The sequence below is a fragment of the Paroedura picta genome, chromosome 3 (assembly GCF_049243985.1).
Source record: "Paroedura picta isolate Pp20150507F chromosome 3, Ppicta_v3.0, whole genome shotgun sequence".
NCBI classification, from domain to species: Eukaryota; Metazoa; Chordata; class Lepidosauria; order Squamata; family Gekkonidae; genus Paroedura; species Paroedura picta.
In genome coordinates, this window is record NC_135371.1 from 7,992,802 (window position 1) to 8,011,027 (window position 18,226).

The following is an 18,226-nucleotide window of genomic DNA, read 5'->3' on the forward strand; positions in this document are numbered from 1 at the left end:
AAGGACACTTGCACAATTTTATGGTTGGGGATCACAACATGAGGAACCGTATTAAAGGGCCGCGGCATTAGGAAGGTTGAGAACCACCGGGTTACTGTAAGCCTCTGCCAGAGTTTTGATGCAACATCGTGGTTTGCTGAAAATGGAGCTTGGTGCCAGCTATGTTCAGTTTATGGTCTCCCAAGAATATGCCTTTATAAAGGCAATCATCACCATCTCCCTTTGTGTCAGATGCCTGGGCTAGCCACTGTACAACGTTAAAAGTGCTCTCTGGCAACTCAAAAGGCACCTGAAGGCGTGGGCCTTTCTTGTTAAGACACCCACCCCTCGCGTGGGTGGGTTGTTTGTTGGTTGTGTTTAACATTTTGTGATATTGATTGACTGTTTTGGGTGTATTGGACGGGAATGGGTGGGGAGGGAGGTTAGGACGTCCTTTGTTATGTGGAAATACAAAAGAATTCATAAATGTCGTTAAAATTTCACAATCGTTGCCTTGCTGTCTTCTTAAGAAAACATTTAAAACCACCCTAAACCACCATAATGACCACAAACCTGCATGCGTGACTGGTAGGGGGTTCCCCATTTGTCGCGGCAAAACGACACATCATGGTGGCTTCTGGGGAACACCGTTGCGATTCCCAAACAAAATGGCGTCCACCACAATCAAAGCAAAAGCAACACAAACCTTTTATTTTTGAACAGGACAGGGCGTGGTTGGATAAGCCACCTTGCCTCGTGGGGGATACTCGCCCCTGGACTTCACGACTATTTGTTTCCTTTTGACCAGACATCCGGTCTGCGGTCCTTGGCTAGTTCCAGGAGTGGGGAGTTTTGGGACGGGCGGGCGGTGGGAGGCGGTGGAGTGGCCCGGTTGTGGTTTCCCCTTGCCCTGGCCTCCATGAGGACCACGATCCTCTCCACTAGGTCCCCCATCCTGTCTATTGACTGCGCAGTCCCACGCAGGATGGCGTTGCTTTCCTGCATGCTGGTGGTGAACGCCTCCCTGGCCAAGCGGGCCTCCTCCCTGGTGTTCTCCATTGCCCTATTGGCCAGGGCCTCGTTCCTGTCCATCCGCTCCTTCTCCAGCCGCACCATGGCGTCCGCTACGGCCCTGCACTGACGCATGTCCTCTTCTCCCTGCTTGAGGAGCTTCTGGCCAAGGCTGGTCAACAGGGAGATGCGCTTCTGCCTCCTCCTCTCCCTCAGAAGCCGCTCCTCCGCGGAGAGGCCGCCGCTGGGAACATCGGCAGGCCGCTCAGCCGCCGGTTCTTCCTTGTCGTCTCCGGACATTTTGTCTGTAAGTCAAAAACAAAGTCAGGTCTCCATTGGGAGGGGGAGAGGAGGGGTTGCAACTTTTCCACTGCTTCTACACATTCTTTGCCCTCTTCCTTTTGCAGAGATTGGAGTCTCAATGGGAGGGAAGGCGACAGAAGCCACGGTCACCCCTTGCTTGACCGGTTGCACTTTCCTGTTTAAGGAAATCCGCTTGCAATCCCTGGAGTTACCAGCTAATGCTTACCTCCAGGCGCATCCCGTGGTCCTGGGGCGTACTGTAGCTGAGGAACAGCTGCAGTCCGCACAGTGGGTGTTGGCGGGATGTCGTCTGTGGAGAACGGTTATTTTAGACTTATACGACATCATACAAGAAAGCAAGCAGAAGGCCTTTGGATGCCACTTTTTTAAAAAAAGGAAAAACCCTTCTTTTTAAAGGGTCACCTCCTGCTATAAATTAAGGCTTGTCCTGACAAGAGGAACACCCCTGTGCAGCTCACAGGCAAACCAACACCAGCCCTCCCAAACAGCTGTACCCCGCATGCAAAAGCACCCACCATTCTCTGTGGCAGAGGAGTCACTGTCCTGGTAGTCTTCTCCACGAGGTGACATCTCTTGGATTACTGGTGTGGACGGCTCGGGAAGTTGGGTCACTGTTAAAATAAATAGCATTATTATTTATTATTATTATTATATTTGTATCCCGCCTCCCCCCGAAGGCTTGAGGCGGCTCACGTAAAAACCCATCCCCTAAAATCCATAACAATAACATAAAATTACAGTGAATCACAACCAATTAAACAACAATAAACAACAATGGATGGCATAGTACTAATCATCGAATCTCCGCAGCCTCAGCTGCAGGGAGGTGGAGGGAGCTGGCACTCACTCACTACCGCCAGATTTTGTGAGGGGGGGCCTGATCCTCCTCACCGCCCGGCCTCACCGTAGGCCTGGCGGAAGAGCTCCATTTTACAGGCCCTGCGGAATGCTGGTAATTCCCGCTTCTAGCAGCCCAGGAGGGTTTCATGTGCTGCCTGAGGGACACACAGAAGAAGGGAGTGCCAAGGGTAAGTGTTTTTCAAGGCACAATAAACCAAACGCATGGCGGGAGAACGCAGAGTGGCCAAGGTATCTCTGGCCAGCCCACGAGGAAAAAAGGAAGATGCATGTGAACGTCTGCCACACGTCAAAAGTTCAGGCAACACAAGCCACAACCTTGGCGCTCCATGCTTACCTGAGGTTAGCGGAGTAGGGCAGCGGACAATGGCTTGATCCCCCGGCGTGATTTGGAAAAGGTTTAGGGTGACCATCTCCGTCACTGGAATCCTCTCCGGCGTGGCCGGAGTCGCCTGGCGAGACCTCGATGTAGACGGTCCCTCGTCGGGATCATCCGACAGCTGCTGGCCGACCTCCTCCATCGCGTACCTCCTCTTTTTCGACGTCAGGTTCCGAGGGACCCTTTTGGGACGCCAGTCGCCATCACTGTCCCCGTAGATCCCCTTAAGGATGTCGAAGTAGGGGCAGGTCACGGGAGTGGCTCCGTTTTCCCGGTTGTGGGCCACGCAGCGGAAGTATTCCGCCCGCATCGTTTTGGTTTTGGAGCGGCACTCCAGGCCGCTCCTGTTGTGGCCCAGAGCCCGCATCTTCATGGCCACCTGTTCGAAAATCTCCCTGTTCCGGTAGGAAGCGTTCAGGGCGTCCTGCACCTTCTCCTCTGAGAAGATGGCGAGGACGTCTCTGACCTCGGCGTCCTTCCACGTCGGCCCCCTGCCGCTAGTGAGCGGGAGCAGGGAGGAGGCCTGGGAGGCCGATGGCTGCGAAGGCGGCTGCGATCTGGGCTTCATCCCGTTCTCAACGCAGACAGCAGGTAATGCCTGGCCAGGTGAGCTGCTTTCGTTTTTCTTACTTCCCGCCTCGTTCCGCACAGGGGCACTCTCGACGCCTGACTGGATCAGGAGCACAACCGGCAATGCAGCTTGTCCAGCTGGGATCACAAGTGTACTTGAATTCGTGCCAGCAATGTTTATTTTGTCCGTGGGGCATGCGGTTACCACCATTTCTTGTGCTAGTGTATAAATGAATGCAAGTACACAGTTAAATTGGGGTGTGGGGGGAGGAAATGCCATGTGAGCCACCTCAAAACGGTTAATGAGCAAGGATACAGGGATGCTCCACCGTGAACCTTGTTTCTGTAATGTAACGTTCCCGTTTGAGGACAGCAAAGCACTAACAATTTGGAGGAAAAGAGAGCTTGTAGGAGGGGCTTGCCCATGATCACCAACAGCCTAGTGATTTCACCAAACTGTGATAAATTTTAATCATTCCTAATTTTGGGAAACATGAACATCTGGGAGGCGTGTTTTGGGTCACATTTCTGAATGAGAGATGCTTATGTGTATTGCTGACCTCGCCTACGTGTGTATCAGCCTATCCCTTGCTCTGCATGTGTCGCCATTTTTTAAAAGAAAATAATTCCCATGCCCAGGAGTGAGGGGGAGGGAGGCAGGTGTGAGGGTAGGACAATTCAGAGCTGACTAGCACACATTTCACGTTCCGCATGTACTCTTTTGCCGGTTGCCTGCTGGTTGTTCCTTGGTGGATCACGCGTTTTAGGGTGGTGAATCCAATTTTTGCGATTCCCGAAGTCATGAGCTAAAATGGAGGAAATCGTGAGCCGATTACTAGCCAGCCTCTGGATGTAAGCGACGTTGTGCGGAAACGCCCTCACAGGTCCTAGAAAAGCTGGTTTTCATGCCGCGCTTTTCATTATCTGAAGGAACCTCAAAGCGGCTTCCAAGCGCCTTCCCCTCCTCTCCCCACAACAGACGCCCTGTGAGAGCTCTGTGAGAACTGTGACTAGCCCAAGCTCACCCAGCTGTCTGCACGTGGGGGAGCGGGGAATCACACCTGGCTCTCCAGATTAGGGCCTGCCGCTCTTAACCACTACACCACACTGTGGCGTCTGATTCATTACCTGCCTGCCCCCATACTCTGACCATTCCCCCCCCCCTCCGATTTTCGCCTTGGAGCATCAGAAGTATATTTTTAATTAAAAACCAGACTCTTTGCCCGAAGACTCCCAAGACAATGCTTTTTAAAAATCCATGCTGCCCACTTCAGTGTTCCCAAGCAGACCCTCTTTGTCCAGTCTCAGGATTTATGCGGCTTCTCCCCCCTGTGGATCCTCTCGTGGGCCACGAGGGTGGAACTCTGATTGAAGCTCTTCAGACAGTGTGAACACTTATATGGTTTCTCCCCCGTGTGGATCCTCTCGTGCCTGATCAGGTGCGCTTTGTGGCTGAAGCGCCTGCCGCACACCAGGCAGGAGAAGGGCTTTTCGCCCGTGTGGCTCCTTTTGTGCCGGTTCAGGTTCGATTTCCCGCCGAAGCTCTTCCCACAGGTGGCACAGGTGTGCTGCTTCGCCCCCGAATGGCTCCGCTCGTGTCCGATAAGGTCAGCCCGATGCTTGAAGCTCTCGCCGCACGCCGCGCACTTGTGCGGCTTCACCCCGGTGTGTATTTTCTCGTGCCGGAGGAGGTGGGCCTTGTGGCAGAAGCCCTTCCCGCAGAGCGCGCAGAGATACGGCTTCTCTCCCGTGTGGCTTCTCTCGTGCCGCGTCAGGTTGGACCTTCCGCTGAAGCCCTTCCCGCAGACGGAGCACGGGTATGGTTTGTCCCCCGTGTGGCTTCTCTCGTGGATGATGTAATCGGACCGATGACTGAAGCCTTTCCCGCAGGAGGGGCACTCGTAGGGCTTCTCGCCCGTGTGGGTTCTCTCGTGGGTGGCCAGTTTGGCGCTCTGGCTGAAGCTCCTCTCGCAGTGCACGCACTTGTAGGGCTTCTCCGCGTGGGTCCTCTCGTGCGCACTGAGGGTCGAGCTCTGGCTGAAGGTCTTCAGGCACTGTGAGCACTTGTAGGGCTTCTCCCCCGTGTGGGTCCGTTCGTGCCTGATCAGGTGCGCTTTGTGGCTGAAGCTCCTCCCACAAACGGGGCAGGCGTGTGGCTTCTCCCCCGTGTGGCTCCGCTGGTGCCTGTTCAGGTTCGACCTCCCGCTGAAGCTCTTTCCGCAGAACGAGCAGACGTGGGGCTTCTCCCCCGTGTGGGTTCTCCAGTGCGCCATCAGGTACGACCTCACGTTGAAGCCTTTCCCACAAAGTGAGCATTTGTGTGGCTTCTCTCCGGTGTGGGTTCTCTCATGGGCAAGGAGATGGGCTCTCACCTTGAAGGTTTTCCCACACCTGGAACATTGGTACAGTTTCTCCCCAGTGGGAGCTTTCTCCTGAGCGAGGAAGTATTTTCTCCAAATGAGGATTTTGCTGTAATAGGAACATTTGTAGGGTTTCTTGCCAACTCTCTTCCCAGGGCAGTTCCCCAGCTGCTTTTCTGACCTGTATAGATCTGACTTCCCCAGACAACAGAATACGTTCCCTTTGCCCACTGCTAACGTTTTGTTGTGTTGAGTGTTTCCCAGCAGGGAGTTCTCCTCTTCCTCCTCCTTCATGCCCATGTTCCCTGTGGGAAGGAACAGAGAGCCATCAATCTGGCAGAATCCCAGGGAAAAGTGAGGGCTCTTAAGAGACCAGGATGCCAAATCTTATCAAATCAAGAGCCAGCTGTGCACACTCACAAAACGACGACGGAGGAAAGAAGAAGCTGCCTAGACATTTATTATAATTTTTATTATTAAATTGATACATAGACCACCCTCTCCAGTCTCCCCCGCCTTCCCTCCAAAGAGCTCAGGAAAGCATATTCTCCCAACATTTTGGCTTCACAACAGCCCTGCAAAGTAGGTGAATCCAAGGTCACCGAACATGATGCCAAGGTCGAGTGGCAATCTGATGGTTGGGCTGCCCCAGTGTGAGCCCAACAGCAATGGCATCAAGCTGACTCTCTTCTATTTGTAATCTCTGTGCATGAGCATGCGTCTCATGCAGTTAGCACATGCCCAAATCCTAATTTAGATATAGAACAAGCCTCCCCTCTCCCACACACACTTGCTGGTTAACATGGCAGGTCAAGAGATGGCCGAATGAAGCAGATTGTTTGAATCCCGTTCAATCTGGGGTCAAGCCTGGGATTGAAACAGCCAGAGTCACCCTGGTGGAGATGCCAGGAGATGGGACAGGGAAAGTGTGACCCGGTTAATTCTTTTGGACATCCTGGCAGCTTTTGATACCCCTGATCCAGGTATCCATCTAGGCCAGTGGTTCTCAACCTGGGGGTCGGGACCCCTTTGGGGGTCGAATGACCCTTTCACAGGGGTTATGGCAGGGCAAGCAGCTTGGCGGGGGGGGGGCACCATCCACACAATAGCCTTGTGGGGTAGATCAAGATAGAGCATTTGTCTGTCTGGAGCAGTGAAAAAAAGCAAGATTGGCATGGTGGGACAAGAGGCAGAACTGAACTGAGAAACCCTGGGGAAAAAAACAATTTATATACAATCATGAACCATGGATCTTTACGCCCTTGGTCAGTCTTGGTTTAATTTCTGTGAAAGAACACTTGAATAATGTTATGGCTGGGGGGGTCACCACAACATGAGGAACTGGATTAAAGGGTCAAGGCATTAGGAAGGTTGAGAACCACTGATCTAGATTGCCTTTCAGGATTGAGACATTTCAAAACGTTTGAAAGGTTTTAACATTTGCAGCCTTGGGGACTGAGTTGGGTAGAAAGGTGGCTGGAGCATAGAAATGTTTTAAACAAAGAAATGTCTTAGAGGGGGAGGCCACTGCAATCATGCACACAGTCTGTATAAGCCACACGTCCATCCACGCTGTCCTTGTGACCGAGAGCGCTTGTTCTCAGCTATGAGGGTGGCACTAACGAATACACATTAACTCACACCCCTGGACACTGTTGTCTGCAATTTGGTTCAACACACGCTGAAGGAGATAAAGCCAGCACTCTTGGACTCAGTCCTCCTGTTCAGGGTGTACAGGACGGTCTCCTTCTGAACCGAACAGTCTGGTGATCCCTAAAATTCAGGATGCCATGTTCTACGACAATTCTTCTCTGGAGCTTGTGTTGGTCTCCTTGGAGTGCTCTTAAGCGCATTCAGAGGAACACACGTAGCTGCCAAATTGGTGTTAAGAACGACGGCTTCTAATCTGGCAGGCCGGGTTTGATTCCCCACTCCTCCATGTGCAGCCGGCTGGGTGACCTTGGGCCCGTCACAGCCCTGACTGGGCAGTCCTGTCAGAGCTCTCTCAGCCTCACCTCCCTCACAGGAGGTCTGTTGTGGGGAGAGGAAGGGAAGGTGAGCGCAAGCCGCTTTGAGACTCCGTTGGATAGTAAGAGCCAGCTTGGTGTGGTGGTTAGGAACGACAGCTTTTAATCTGGTGAGCCGGGTTTGATTCTGTGCTTCCCCACATGCAGCCAGCTGGGTGACTTTGGGCTAGTCACAGTCCTGTTAACGCTGTTCTCACAGAGTAGTCCTGTCAGAGCTTTCTCAGCCCCGCCTCCCTCACAGGGTGTCTGTTGTGGGGAGAGGGAGGGAAGGCGATTGTAAGCTGTTTTGAGACTCTTTTGGGTAGTGAAAAGCAGGGTATAAAAACCAAATCTTCTTCAGACTGCTGGTCTCTCAAGATCAGTACTGTATCCACTGACTGGTAATGGCTCTCCAAGGTCATAGGGAGAGATTTTCTCCCTCAAGTACCACCTGGTCCTTCCTTAACTAGACATGCCAGGGATTGAACCAGGAACCTTCTGCTTAAAAAGCAGATGCTCTACAACTGTGCCACTGCCCCACGGTGTCAAAGGTTCTCCTAATTAGAGGTAAATAGGATCCTTTGTACTGCTCATTGTGTCATGTTAATAAAACAATACTTCAGATCTTTTGGACAGCTCCAAACTAATAAAATCCTAATGCGTTGGTTTATGACTGTCCCATTGCATTGATTGTACTGACTCAGAACTTGTAAGCCACTTTGAATGACTGTGAAAAAGGCAGACTGTGAATAACATAAAGCCAGTGTGGTGCAGTGGTGAAGAGCAGGCGCCTCTAATCTGGAGAACTGGATTTGATTCCCTGCTCCCTCCTCCACGTGCTGGGTGACCTTGGGCCAGTCACAGTTCTCTCAGAGCTCTCTCTCAGGCTCACCTACCTCACAGGGTGTCAGTCATAGGGGAGGTGATTGTCAGTGGTTTTGAGACGCCTTAGGGTAGTCAAAATCATGATATTAAAAAAACAGCTCCTCTTTCTAAGAAAAATAAATAAAAAGCAACTGAGGATCTGGAGTCCGGCCAAGCTCAGCTCTTACCTGACTGGACACCCGACACCGTCGCTGTCTCCTCAACTTTGAGCTCCGAGACCCAGGGCTCCTCTCCTGGTTCTACCTTTATGATCATGCCAGGAAGCCCTGAGTAGGACAGAGATGCAAGAGGAGGAAAAGGTCAGGTCAAGAGAATATTCTCTGTATGTCTCTCACTCACTTCATTTGAGGGCCCGCATGGTTAAGAGCGGTGGCCGCTAATCCAGAGAGCCGGGTTTGATTTCCTCCCCCACTGGGAGATAACGGACCAGTCACAGATTTCTCTCTCCCCTGGTTTAGAGTGATGGATGGGGACGTGGAATGCCTGGGTTCAAATCCCCACTCTAAAACAGAAACTCACAGGATGACCTTGAGTCAGTCTCACACATGCTCTAGCCTACCTCACAGGGCTGTTGTGAGGACAGAATGGAAGGACAGCCATGTAAACCACTTCGGGGAGAAAGGCAGGACATGAATGAAATGTAATATGTATATCTGCAACATCTAAAGCTACCTTTCTTCCTTTATGCTCCGTGGATTCCTTGTTCTGCCTCCAGGAGGGGCACTGGACTTTCGATTGTTGCTCAAAAACTCAAAATGTCTTGGCTTTGTAAATAACCTTTTAAATTGCTCCATTCCTGATGGATCTCTTAGGGATTTCTGCCAATTTTTTACATTTCAAGAAATGGGCCAACAACTCCAACGCACTGACTGATTGGCAATTAATTGTGCACTCTCTAGCAGTCCCCTGGTTCGGATTATTCAAAAGGGGCCATTGTCAAACCCCTAATCAACATATCAAATCAAAACCTGAAACCTTACGCTTTCAGACTACATCTGGGCGTTAGCTGCAAATCCCTAGGGATCGGTGTACTTGTCTATCCAGCCCCTCTTCTCTTAGACTTGTTTTGTCCTTTATATATATTCTGAAACCAGAAAGGGCCAAAAATGTTGCCCTAGGGCAAGGGTAATCAAACTGCAGCCCTCTAGATGTCCATGGACTACAGTTCCCATGAGCCCCTGGCAGCATTTGCTGGGAATTGTAGTCTGCGGAAATCTGGAGGGCCACAGTTTGACTGAGACGATAGCATTTTTGCTCTCAGATGTTGATGACTATGCGTCAGAGTTTCCTCGTTGGCATTTGCTTTTAATAAAAAATTAGGTCCAAGTTTCAACTGAAGTACGTAATTAACTGTTTAGTTTACAGCTCTAATAATACTTTTAACATAAAGTTTCAACTTTGTTTATACCTGTATTCATTTGTATACTTATTACTGCTTTACTATCTTACTTGTGATGGCCAATGGCTAGATATAATAAACTTGATTGACTGGACCCCCGACCATAAGAGAAGATGCCTTGATTGAAGGTATTAAACCCCTCTCCCAATAAAATCAGAGTCCAGTGGCACCTTTAAGACCAACAAAGATTTCTTCAGGGCGTGAGCTTTCGAGTACAAGCACTCTTCGTCAGACCAAGTAAACCTCACCTTCCTCATTGACCTGGATGTCCGGCACCAACGGCTTCTCTTCTTCTTCCACCTTTACCTTTTCCACCTTTACCGTCGCAACAGAAAACTCTGATAAAGAGAGAAAGGTCAGAGGAAGAGTCAAACACCAATCAGTCCTGTTTGAGGGACAAATGAACACAGTATCTCCAGCAACAAGTGCTGGTAAGATTATTTTTGCGTGTGAGATCCTAATAAGACAATGATTTTTTTTAACAGTTCCCTCTGCGAGAATCTTTGCACTGAGAGAAGAGTTTGTAACCATCAGAAGCATGTAAAGGTAAAGGTAAAAGTATCCCCTGTGCAAGCACCGGGTCATGTCTGACCCTTGGGGTGACGCCCTCTAGCGTTTTCATGGCAGACTCAATACGGGGTGGTTTTGCCATTGCCTTCCCCAGTCATTACCATTTACCCCCCAGCAAGCTGGGTGCTCATTTTACCGACCTCGGAAGGATGGAAGGCTGAGTCAACCTTGAGCCGGCTGCTGGGATCAAACTCCCAGCCTCATGGGCAGAGCTTTCAGACTGCATGTCTGCTGCCTAACCACTCTGCGCCACAAGAGGCTCATTCAGAAGCATGTAACAAGTTCTAAATAAAATGGCCTATAAATGTACTCTATCTCGGCCGCCGTCACTCACCTGAGTGGACATCAGAGAGCGCTTCTGTGTCTGGAGGTCTCTGGAGATCAGGAACTCTGGAGTCATTAATTTGTTCCATCTTTCTCATCACATCAAGAATCTCTGTGAAGGTATAAAAATCTTTTTTTGAAAAAAAGAAGATAGATATAGGCGGGTGGTCATGTTGGTCTGAAGCAGCAGAGCAAAGTTTGAGTCCAGGGGCACTCTGAAGACCAACCAAGTTTAATTCAGAGGCCATTCCGCACGCCATAAATGTAGTGTGATACTTATTACCCGAAGACGCTATATTCCGGGGCCTCCGCGTGATGTTGCCAACCGTCCACATCCGGCTAGCAATATTCACACTAAATCTGCCACTTTAAAGTGCAGATTGGTGAATCCAAAAAAGTGGATTCACCAACCTAAAAAGCGCTTTCCCTCAGTGGACAACCACACTACACACCAAAGAAATGTAGAGAGGCGAAGAAGCGCTATCTTCGTCCCCAGTGTCCTGCCCTTGCACCAGCCTCCCTCTCCCTTCTCCCAGGGATGGGATTTTTTTAAGCAAACTGCCTGGAGCAACGAATATGTGTACAAGTGTGCAAGCAATGCCCAAAAGAAATTTTTCCCAAAGTTGTCACACAAAGCATGCCTTTCTAAAGTGCCCCTCCCCCAAAATCTGGAATGAGATTTTTCTAAGACTATGATTAGATGCATAGGCGTTATAAACAGAGAACTATTAATTTTTTAAAAATTGGCGGGCATCGCAGGACCTTTACAAAAGGAGAAATGGGATTGGCTGACTGGCTTGATTGACAGGCGGGTCACGTATAAACCACATTGCTCTCTTTTGCTATTTCCAGCAACACTTGTGGAGCGTAAGAAGCGCAAAAAGGGCCCTTTAATTCAATATCTAAGAATATTCAAGAACATGGTTTAAAAGTTATTCAGAAACGGTATTATACACCAATTAGACTATTTTATCTAAGAGGATATGGCCAGTTGGGGACCTATATTCATATGTGGTGGGTTTGTCCAGTAATTAAAAAATACTGGGGGAAAATATTTAAAGAAATAGAAGAAATAATAAAAGACAAGATAGAGCCATCAGCTTCATTAGCTCTTCTTAATTTATTTTTGAATAACATGTGTTGTAAACAAAAAACTTTGGTTATTTCATGGTTGTAGCTATCAGAATAATTATTGCTAACAATTGGAAAAATGCTGAAAATTTGGTGATAAATAAGTGGTGGAATAAACTAAAACAACTTATGATACTAGAAAAAAATAACTTACAATATAAGAACAATTCAAGCAGTCTGTCAAAGGAATTAATTTGATTTAGTTTGGAAAAAGGTTATAGAATTTTTTTAAAAATCTTTAAATAGCAATGTTTCCGAGTTAATTGTGTAAATATTTTAGTTTGTGTATTCAGTTAATCATATTGTGTTTGTTTTGTGGTTGTTAATTGGCTTTTTGTTTTTCTTTTTTCTACACAGTACCTTTGATGTCACTGTTATTTTTTTACTTTCTATGTCTATTAAAATTAAATTAAATTTAAAAATAAGAAGTGCAAAAAGGTGCTTCTTGCCACAGCAAGCTGGAAAGAAGGTGAGCGCTATGCCATTCAGCTGGCATAACGCTATTTTTTGCAATGTGCAGAAATGCCCTGGCTATCAGCTTTTGGTCATCAAAGCTTATGTGGAATAAAGCTTGATTGGTCTTCAAGGTGCCCCTGGATTCAAACTTTTATCAGGAATCTCTGTTCAGGAAGGGTATGAAGGAAACAGCCAGAAGACATATTTTGATAGAGATAGATATACAATCCCCCAAGTTCTAACCCAAAATCTTTTGGCCTTAAATATTATTTCTGGAACAGAGTAAGAAACCTATCCTAAGGCAAACAATAAACCTTATGCCATCAAGAATGAAAACAGTCTATTCTTGTGTATTCTTTCTTTGCTTGTTCGACCAATCTAGAGGCCGTTCTGGTTGTTCTAATATACATATATATAAAAGAAGAGATAAGAAACGTCTATTGATATTTATTGTGAAATTGTTTAGCCCAGGATAGATTCTGTTCTCTGTTCTACCAAAACAGCATCCTGGTAATGTCCATTTTCAATATAAAACAACTTTACCCAGTGGGAAGTCCTAGACATGAATACAAAATAAATCTTACCCTATATTGCTTAAATGCTTACAGAAATATGGTGCTGAATATAAAATTAAAACACAGTACCTCCAGTTAGTCAATTGCCTTAATGTAATGGATCACTATCCAACAGCTTGCTTTAAACCTATAGGAGCAACACAGACTATAAATAAATATTTATATTTATAGACTTCAATGTCACATTAAGAAAACTGACTAACTAGAGGTACTGTGCAAACAAAGAATACACAAGAAGGGACAGCCAGGTTAATTGTTTGCCTTAGGATAGGTTTCTTTTTCTGTTCTAGTATTCTTCTTAAATATTTCTGTTCTAGTATTCTTCTTAAATATTTCTGTGCTCTCACATAAACTGCTTGTGCTTAATTTACAAAGTCATGTTTTTCTGCATTACTGGCCGTTTGCCATTGTCTGCCTCTGTGTCACACCTCTTGGAAGTCTTGCATCCAAAAGCTAGCTAGGGATCGGGCCTGGCAGGGGTAGCCTGGTCAGAAGACAAGCACAATATTTATTATTTATTTATTTGATTTATATACCGCTGCTCATCCAATGGTCTCGCGGAGGTTCACACAATTTAAAACAATAAAACCTCATAAAACACCCCTTACAACAGTACAATATAGAAAAACAGATGACGACCTCATGCTCAGCATATCTAATCCCCTCCCTCCTTCCGCCCCCCACAATAGCCCACTTTCCCCCCATCAGATAGAGCTAGCATGGCAGTTCCAGGATGGGAAATTCCTAGATAATTCCAAATGGGGAAAGAAGGGATCTCAGTGGGGTGAAATTTCATTTCCTCCAGGGGAACAGATCCTTCTCTCCCAAGCCGTTTCCACACTGGAGGTTCTGCGCCAGGCTGCAGCTTGAGTTGGGGCAGGTTGACCTGCTTCTTCCTGCTCCCTCAAAGGGGAGCATTTGGCCCGGTGCACCTCGTCCAGCCCGGATTTGTGCTCCCACACGGGAGCCAGGCCAGCAAAGTTCCCAGTGCGGAAATGGTCACAGAGATCATCCATCATTCTATAAGATCTCCTGGCCCCACTTCACGGTTGACAACCCTAGATACAGCAACACTCTAGCACTCTGCACTGTTATTTACTCAGAGACACTGTTATTTACTCACAGCCCTTACTCAGAGAATTTTACCCCCCAACCCAAACCCGGCTCAACCATATAGAGCAAACTGTCATCATGAAGTCTGTGCAGAACTAGAATAAGAATCAGAGTTGAAAGAGACCACAAAGGGTCCTCCAGTCTAGCCCCCCACCTTCTTGGGGACTTAAAAAACCCACATTCTGACAGGTGCTCATCCAAACTCCTCCTAAAAACTTCCAATGGGGAGACCCCACCCCTCCCAGCCTATTCCATCTGCTAACAGCCCTCCCCCTCAGGAAATGCTTCCTAATATTTAAGTGGCACCTCTTTTTGTGTCATTTGAACCCATGTCTCCTAAATCCTCTGAGGAATATATTTTCACCTGACAGCCACAACCTTCAGAAGCAGGATCGAAATAATGTCAATAAAATACATTTTTTTTGTAAAATAATTTTATTTTTCGTCTGCAACAGTTACAGGGGGGAGGCAACCAATAGCAGCGCGACCTCCTCGCATCATAAAGGAAACGGTGGCGTTTCCCCCTTTAATCCGGAGTGAGAGTTCTTGGGATGAACACAAAGTTGCATCTATGATTCTAGGTGGGGGGGGAAATTATTAGAGGGGGAAAGTACACAATAATAGAGAGTCTGCGAGTCCTGAAACTGCAACCTAATTTTGCATCTCCCCCCTCCCCCGGGCTTCCCCGCCCCAGCCTGAGACCCTCACCAAGGACCCTTGAGAAATCCGGATCTTCCATCTCTCCTTCGCCGCCGCTTCTCCACGAGCTCCCCCGCCCAGTCGCCATCATGATTTCCAAAAAGGGCCCCTTCTTGAAAGCAAACGGAATTGCTCTTTGTTTTCCGCTTCCCACCATGTGATCGAGGGAATTTGCAAGGCAAGGCAGGGCAAGCCATTTCCCCGCCGCAACCGGAGCGCCTGGGGAGACAAGATCGGCTGCGGATTGCTTCGGGTTGACTTTATCAGCCGACCTTGGGGGTGGGCAAAGGAGGGGGAGACCAGAAGCGCTTTGCAGCTTTCCCCCCACCCCCACCCCCCAAAACCCATTGCTTTAAATGCAGCTGCCCATAATCAATCTAAAGCTCAAGTTTTCCAACGATCCAGCAGGCACCCTTGTGTGGCAGGTGGGGCTGGGAGGGAGAGCTCTAAGAGAACGGTGCTGTGAAAACTGCGACTAGCTCAAGGCCACGCTGCTGACTGCATGTGGAGGAGTAGGGGGGGAATCAAACCCAGTTCTTCCGGGCTTTGCGACAAGGAGCATTTGCTACTAAAGACTACATTTTATGAGTAAGCTCACAACTATTCTGAGACACGGATTAAACCGAGTACGGGGGCTACTCACTGAGTTTCGTGGCAGAGTCGAGAATGAAACTCCCGTCTCCCCACCCCCCTCCCAAGCTCTAACCACTACACGACACTGCCCTGCTTCACTTCTTAAGAGGGATATTGGCCATAGCGTTTCCCCAGAGACGATATTGTGGCTTCAAGACGACCACCTCTTTCTCACTCTGCAAACTTATTATCCTGGGTTGTCTGTATTTCTGACTCTGCTGCAAAAGAAACATAACACTCTCCACCAGCTCTGCTGGAAGGAAACTGTTTTCTCGAGCCCCTTCCAGGAAACTCTTCATCCTGTCTCCTGAAAACAACCAATCCCAGTGAAATCAGAGCCCAGTGGCACCTTTAAGACTAACAAAGATTTATTCAGGGCGTGCACTCGAAAGCTCACGCCCTGAATAAATCATTGTTGGTCTTAAAGGTGCCACTGGGCTCTGATTTTAACCCTCAGTCTTGTGGTTCTGCCAACTTTGGGACAGAGAAAAAAGGACTCCTTTCCCCAGCAACATCTCAGCAAGGGGGGGGGGGGAGGGGGAAGAATACTTCAATCCTGATTTATATACAACCGAGCCTCCATTCCCAGCAAATCCACAAAAGGGAACCTAAATTCACGCCGCTTCACTTTCAAACAGGAAATGCTGACACGGAGCCTCAAAGATGGCTGCCAGGAGACTCCCCGACACTGATCATGACATTCCGGGTAGGATCGCGGAAGAACCGCTCTTCTCCAAGGGAATTGCTGCACGTTAGCAAAAAAAAAAGCGCGACATGCCCGCGGAATGGAGAAGCGCCGTTATTAAACGATGCCTCCCGGGCCCTCCTCACCTTTTCGCTGTCTTGCCTTTGTCTGCGTTCTTTTCGCGCGTCTCACCCTCCTCATCCGCCGCTGGAAGAGGCGGAAGAGAGCAACGCGCCTTATACGCCTGGCGCATCCGCCTGTCCGTCAATCCCGGCAACCAATCGCCTTTCTCCATATTTTGACGCGGTTTAAAGGTCCCGCGATCCCTGCCCATTCAAAAAAAAAAAAATGCACACGTCTCCTTTGCAATGCCTGCGCATGGGGTCATAGGTGCAGGGTGCTTTTGGGACGCCACCCAAGGCTTTGTGTCCTGCCGGTGCGCGGGTGGGCGCCTTTCTGCCTCCCTCGCCCACACCGCCGCTTGCGCGCTCGCTCGGGCCGGCTGGCGGCCTCCTCTGCTCGGCTCCTGGATCGCGGTCGCATTTTCCTCCTCCAAGTTTTGCTGTTGCTCTAAGAAAACTCAGGCTGCTTCATGGCGCTCCCGTGGAAGCGCCCTGCGCCCTGGCCATGCCAAGTCCTTTGGCCGCCTCTTGGTCCCCAGCGCGGGAAGTCCTGGCGGAGGAGGGGGCGGCGGCGTCCCTTTTCCTTTTGGGGGTTCAGGTTTCCTCTGCGGGGGGCTTTTCGCCTCACATGGCGGCAGGCGAGGGCAGAAGCTCGAGGGGAACCAGAGGCCGGCTCCCTCGTCCTCCTCTGCCCACGGCGAGTCGGCGTCGGAGCCAGGGTTGTGCCGAGCAAAACAAAAGCAGCGACTGCGGCTGAGGGAGGCGGTGGCGACGCCCTGGGGGGGGGGGGTCTTTTCCCGCTGCTCACTCCCATGGCGAAATTGCCCGCCAAGCTCTCCTCGCGGGCTCTGCTGGTGCCGCCTCCCGGCTTTCTCTTTCTCCCTCCCTCTCCCTGTGCCCCCCTCACAGAGCAGGGGCCGTCCAATGTCTGCCCTCCGCCCAGAGCGCGCGCACCACCGCCCCTCCCCCCTTTCCCAAATGCAAGGAAGTCCAGCTGATGAATCCTTTGGTGAATTAAAAAAAAATTAATGGCCTTCCTGATTTTTATTTTAATTTTTTTTAGGGGGGAGAAAATTTTCAAGAGCCCCGCTTTCTTGAATACTTTTTTATTTTGTTTTTGGCATTGCCTACACGTGTTGTCCGCCTATTAGTTGCTCCAGGCAGGTCCTACCTACCTTCGGAGGTCTTAGAACCATAGAGTTGGATCGACCCAGGGTCATCTAGTCCACCTCCCTGCAGAATGCAGGGAATTCACAGCTGCCTGCCCACCCACAGTGACCCCAATTCCATGCCCAGATTAGCTCCACCCCCCAAAACATTTTTTAAAAAAACAGAATCCCTGATCGGTCTTCACTTCCTTGGCGTCCTGGACAAACATCACATCCTCCAGCCAGGTCAGCTTTGCAGGTCCAAAATTTTTGTTAGAGGGAAAACAACACAAACCGCTACTCATGTTTTTTATTATTTATTCATTTTATTTACTTTTTAAAGATTTTTATACCACTCTTTCCATAAGGCCCAGGGCGGGTTTAAAACTTTGTTTACATTGCAGAATATCTCATTAAGGGATTGTTTACTCTTCAGAGAATTTAAGAAGATAAAGTATAAGAGAAGTGATAAGAAGGAAACAGGGAATTCTCTTGATACTCACAAAGGTGGCATTTGGAAGTTAGTTCTTGGAGGGGGGGAGCCCAGGAGGTGTGGTCTGTCTCCCCCTACTCTTGTTTTCTGGTTTATGAGAGGGAGTCTGTTTTATATGCCACCTGGTTGACTTTGTTATATGCTTCATAGATTATTCCACCACAAGGAGCTATTTCCTCCAGGTAAACTGATCTCTGTCAGACTGGTTGTAATCTCAGGACATCTCCATCCACAACCTGGAGGTTGGCACCCTAAGCAGGACTGAGGGCACTGCTGCTGTCAGCTGAGGCATGTTTCAAATGTGGGTGCAATCTGTATGCACATGCGACAATCCCTGCCTCTGTAGGCTCTCAAACCACCACCTCCCACGCAAATGAAATAACTCTTTTCAAAAATGGAGATAACGGTATGAGCGCCAGCATGGTGCAGCCGTCATAATTTCGGGCAGATCTCCAAAACTCCGGTCCAAATCCCTCCTGGTGCCTTGGAAGTTTGCTGGGTGGTTT

At 49.0% G+C, this 18,226-nt stretch overlaps 1 protein-coding gene across 4 annotated transcripts; it reads right to left on the bottom strand.

Moving 5' to 3' along the window:
• Positions 1-668: 668 nt before the first annotated feature.
• On the bottom strand, positions 669-16,549 carry LOC143834260 (uncharacterized). 4 transcript variants are annotated; one of them, XM_077330925.1, is made up of 8 exons: positions 16,104-16,549; positions 10,676-10,777; positions 10,020-10,109; positions 8,540-8,638; positions 2,510-3,340; positions 1,830-1,925; positions 1,520-1,603; positions 669-1,295 (listed from the first exon to the last, which is right to left on the bottom strand). In XM_077330925.1, the coding sequence occupies exons 1-8, from the start codon at positions 16,156-16,158 to the stop codon at positions 766-768; spliced, it is 1,887 nt and encodes a 628-aa protein (XP_077187040.1). In that variant the 5' UTR covers positions 16,159-16,549; the 3' UTR covers positions 669-765. The 4 variants fall into 4 exon arrangements, with proteins under 4 accessions (XP_077187040.1, XP_077187037.1, XP_077187038.1 ...); XM_077330922.1 differs by lacking the exon at positions 16,104-16,549 and adding an exon at positions 14,649-14,888; XM_077330923.1 differs by lacking the exons at positions 1,520-1,603; positions 16,104-16,549 and adding an exon at positions 14,649-15,339.
• Positions 16,550-18,226: the final 1,677 nt, after the last annotated feature.

Excerpts from the sequence above, each read along its gene's own strand:
- LOC143834260 (XM_077330922.1), bottom strand. The coding sequence starts at position 14,796 with ATGGTGGGAAGCGGAAAACAAAGAGCAATTCCGTTTGCTTTCAAGAAG. Across the intron at positions 10,110-10,675 it reads GCTCTCTGATGTCCACTCAG|AGTTTTCTGTTGCGACGGTA; the intron begins GTGAGTGACGGC and ends TCTCTTTATCAG. Across the intron at positions 1,926-2,509 it reads CCCTACTCCGCTAACCTCAG|TGACCCAACTTCCCGAGCCG; the intron begins GTAAGCATGGAG and ends TTATTTTAACAG.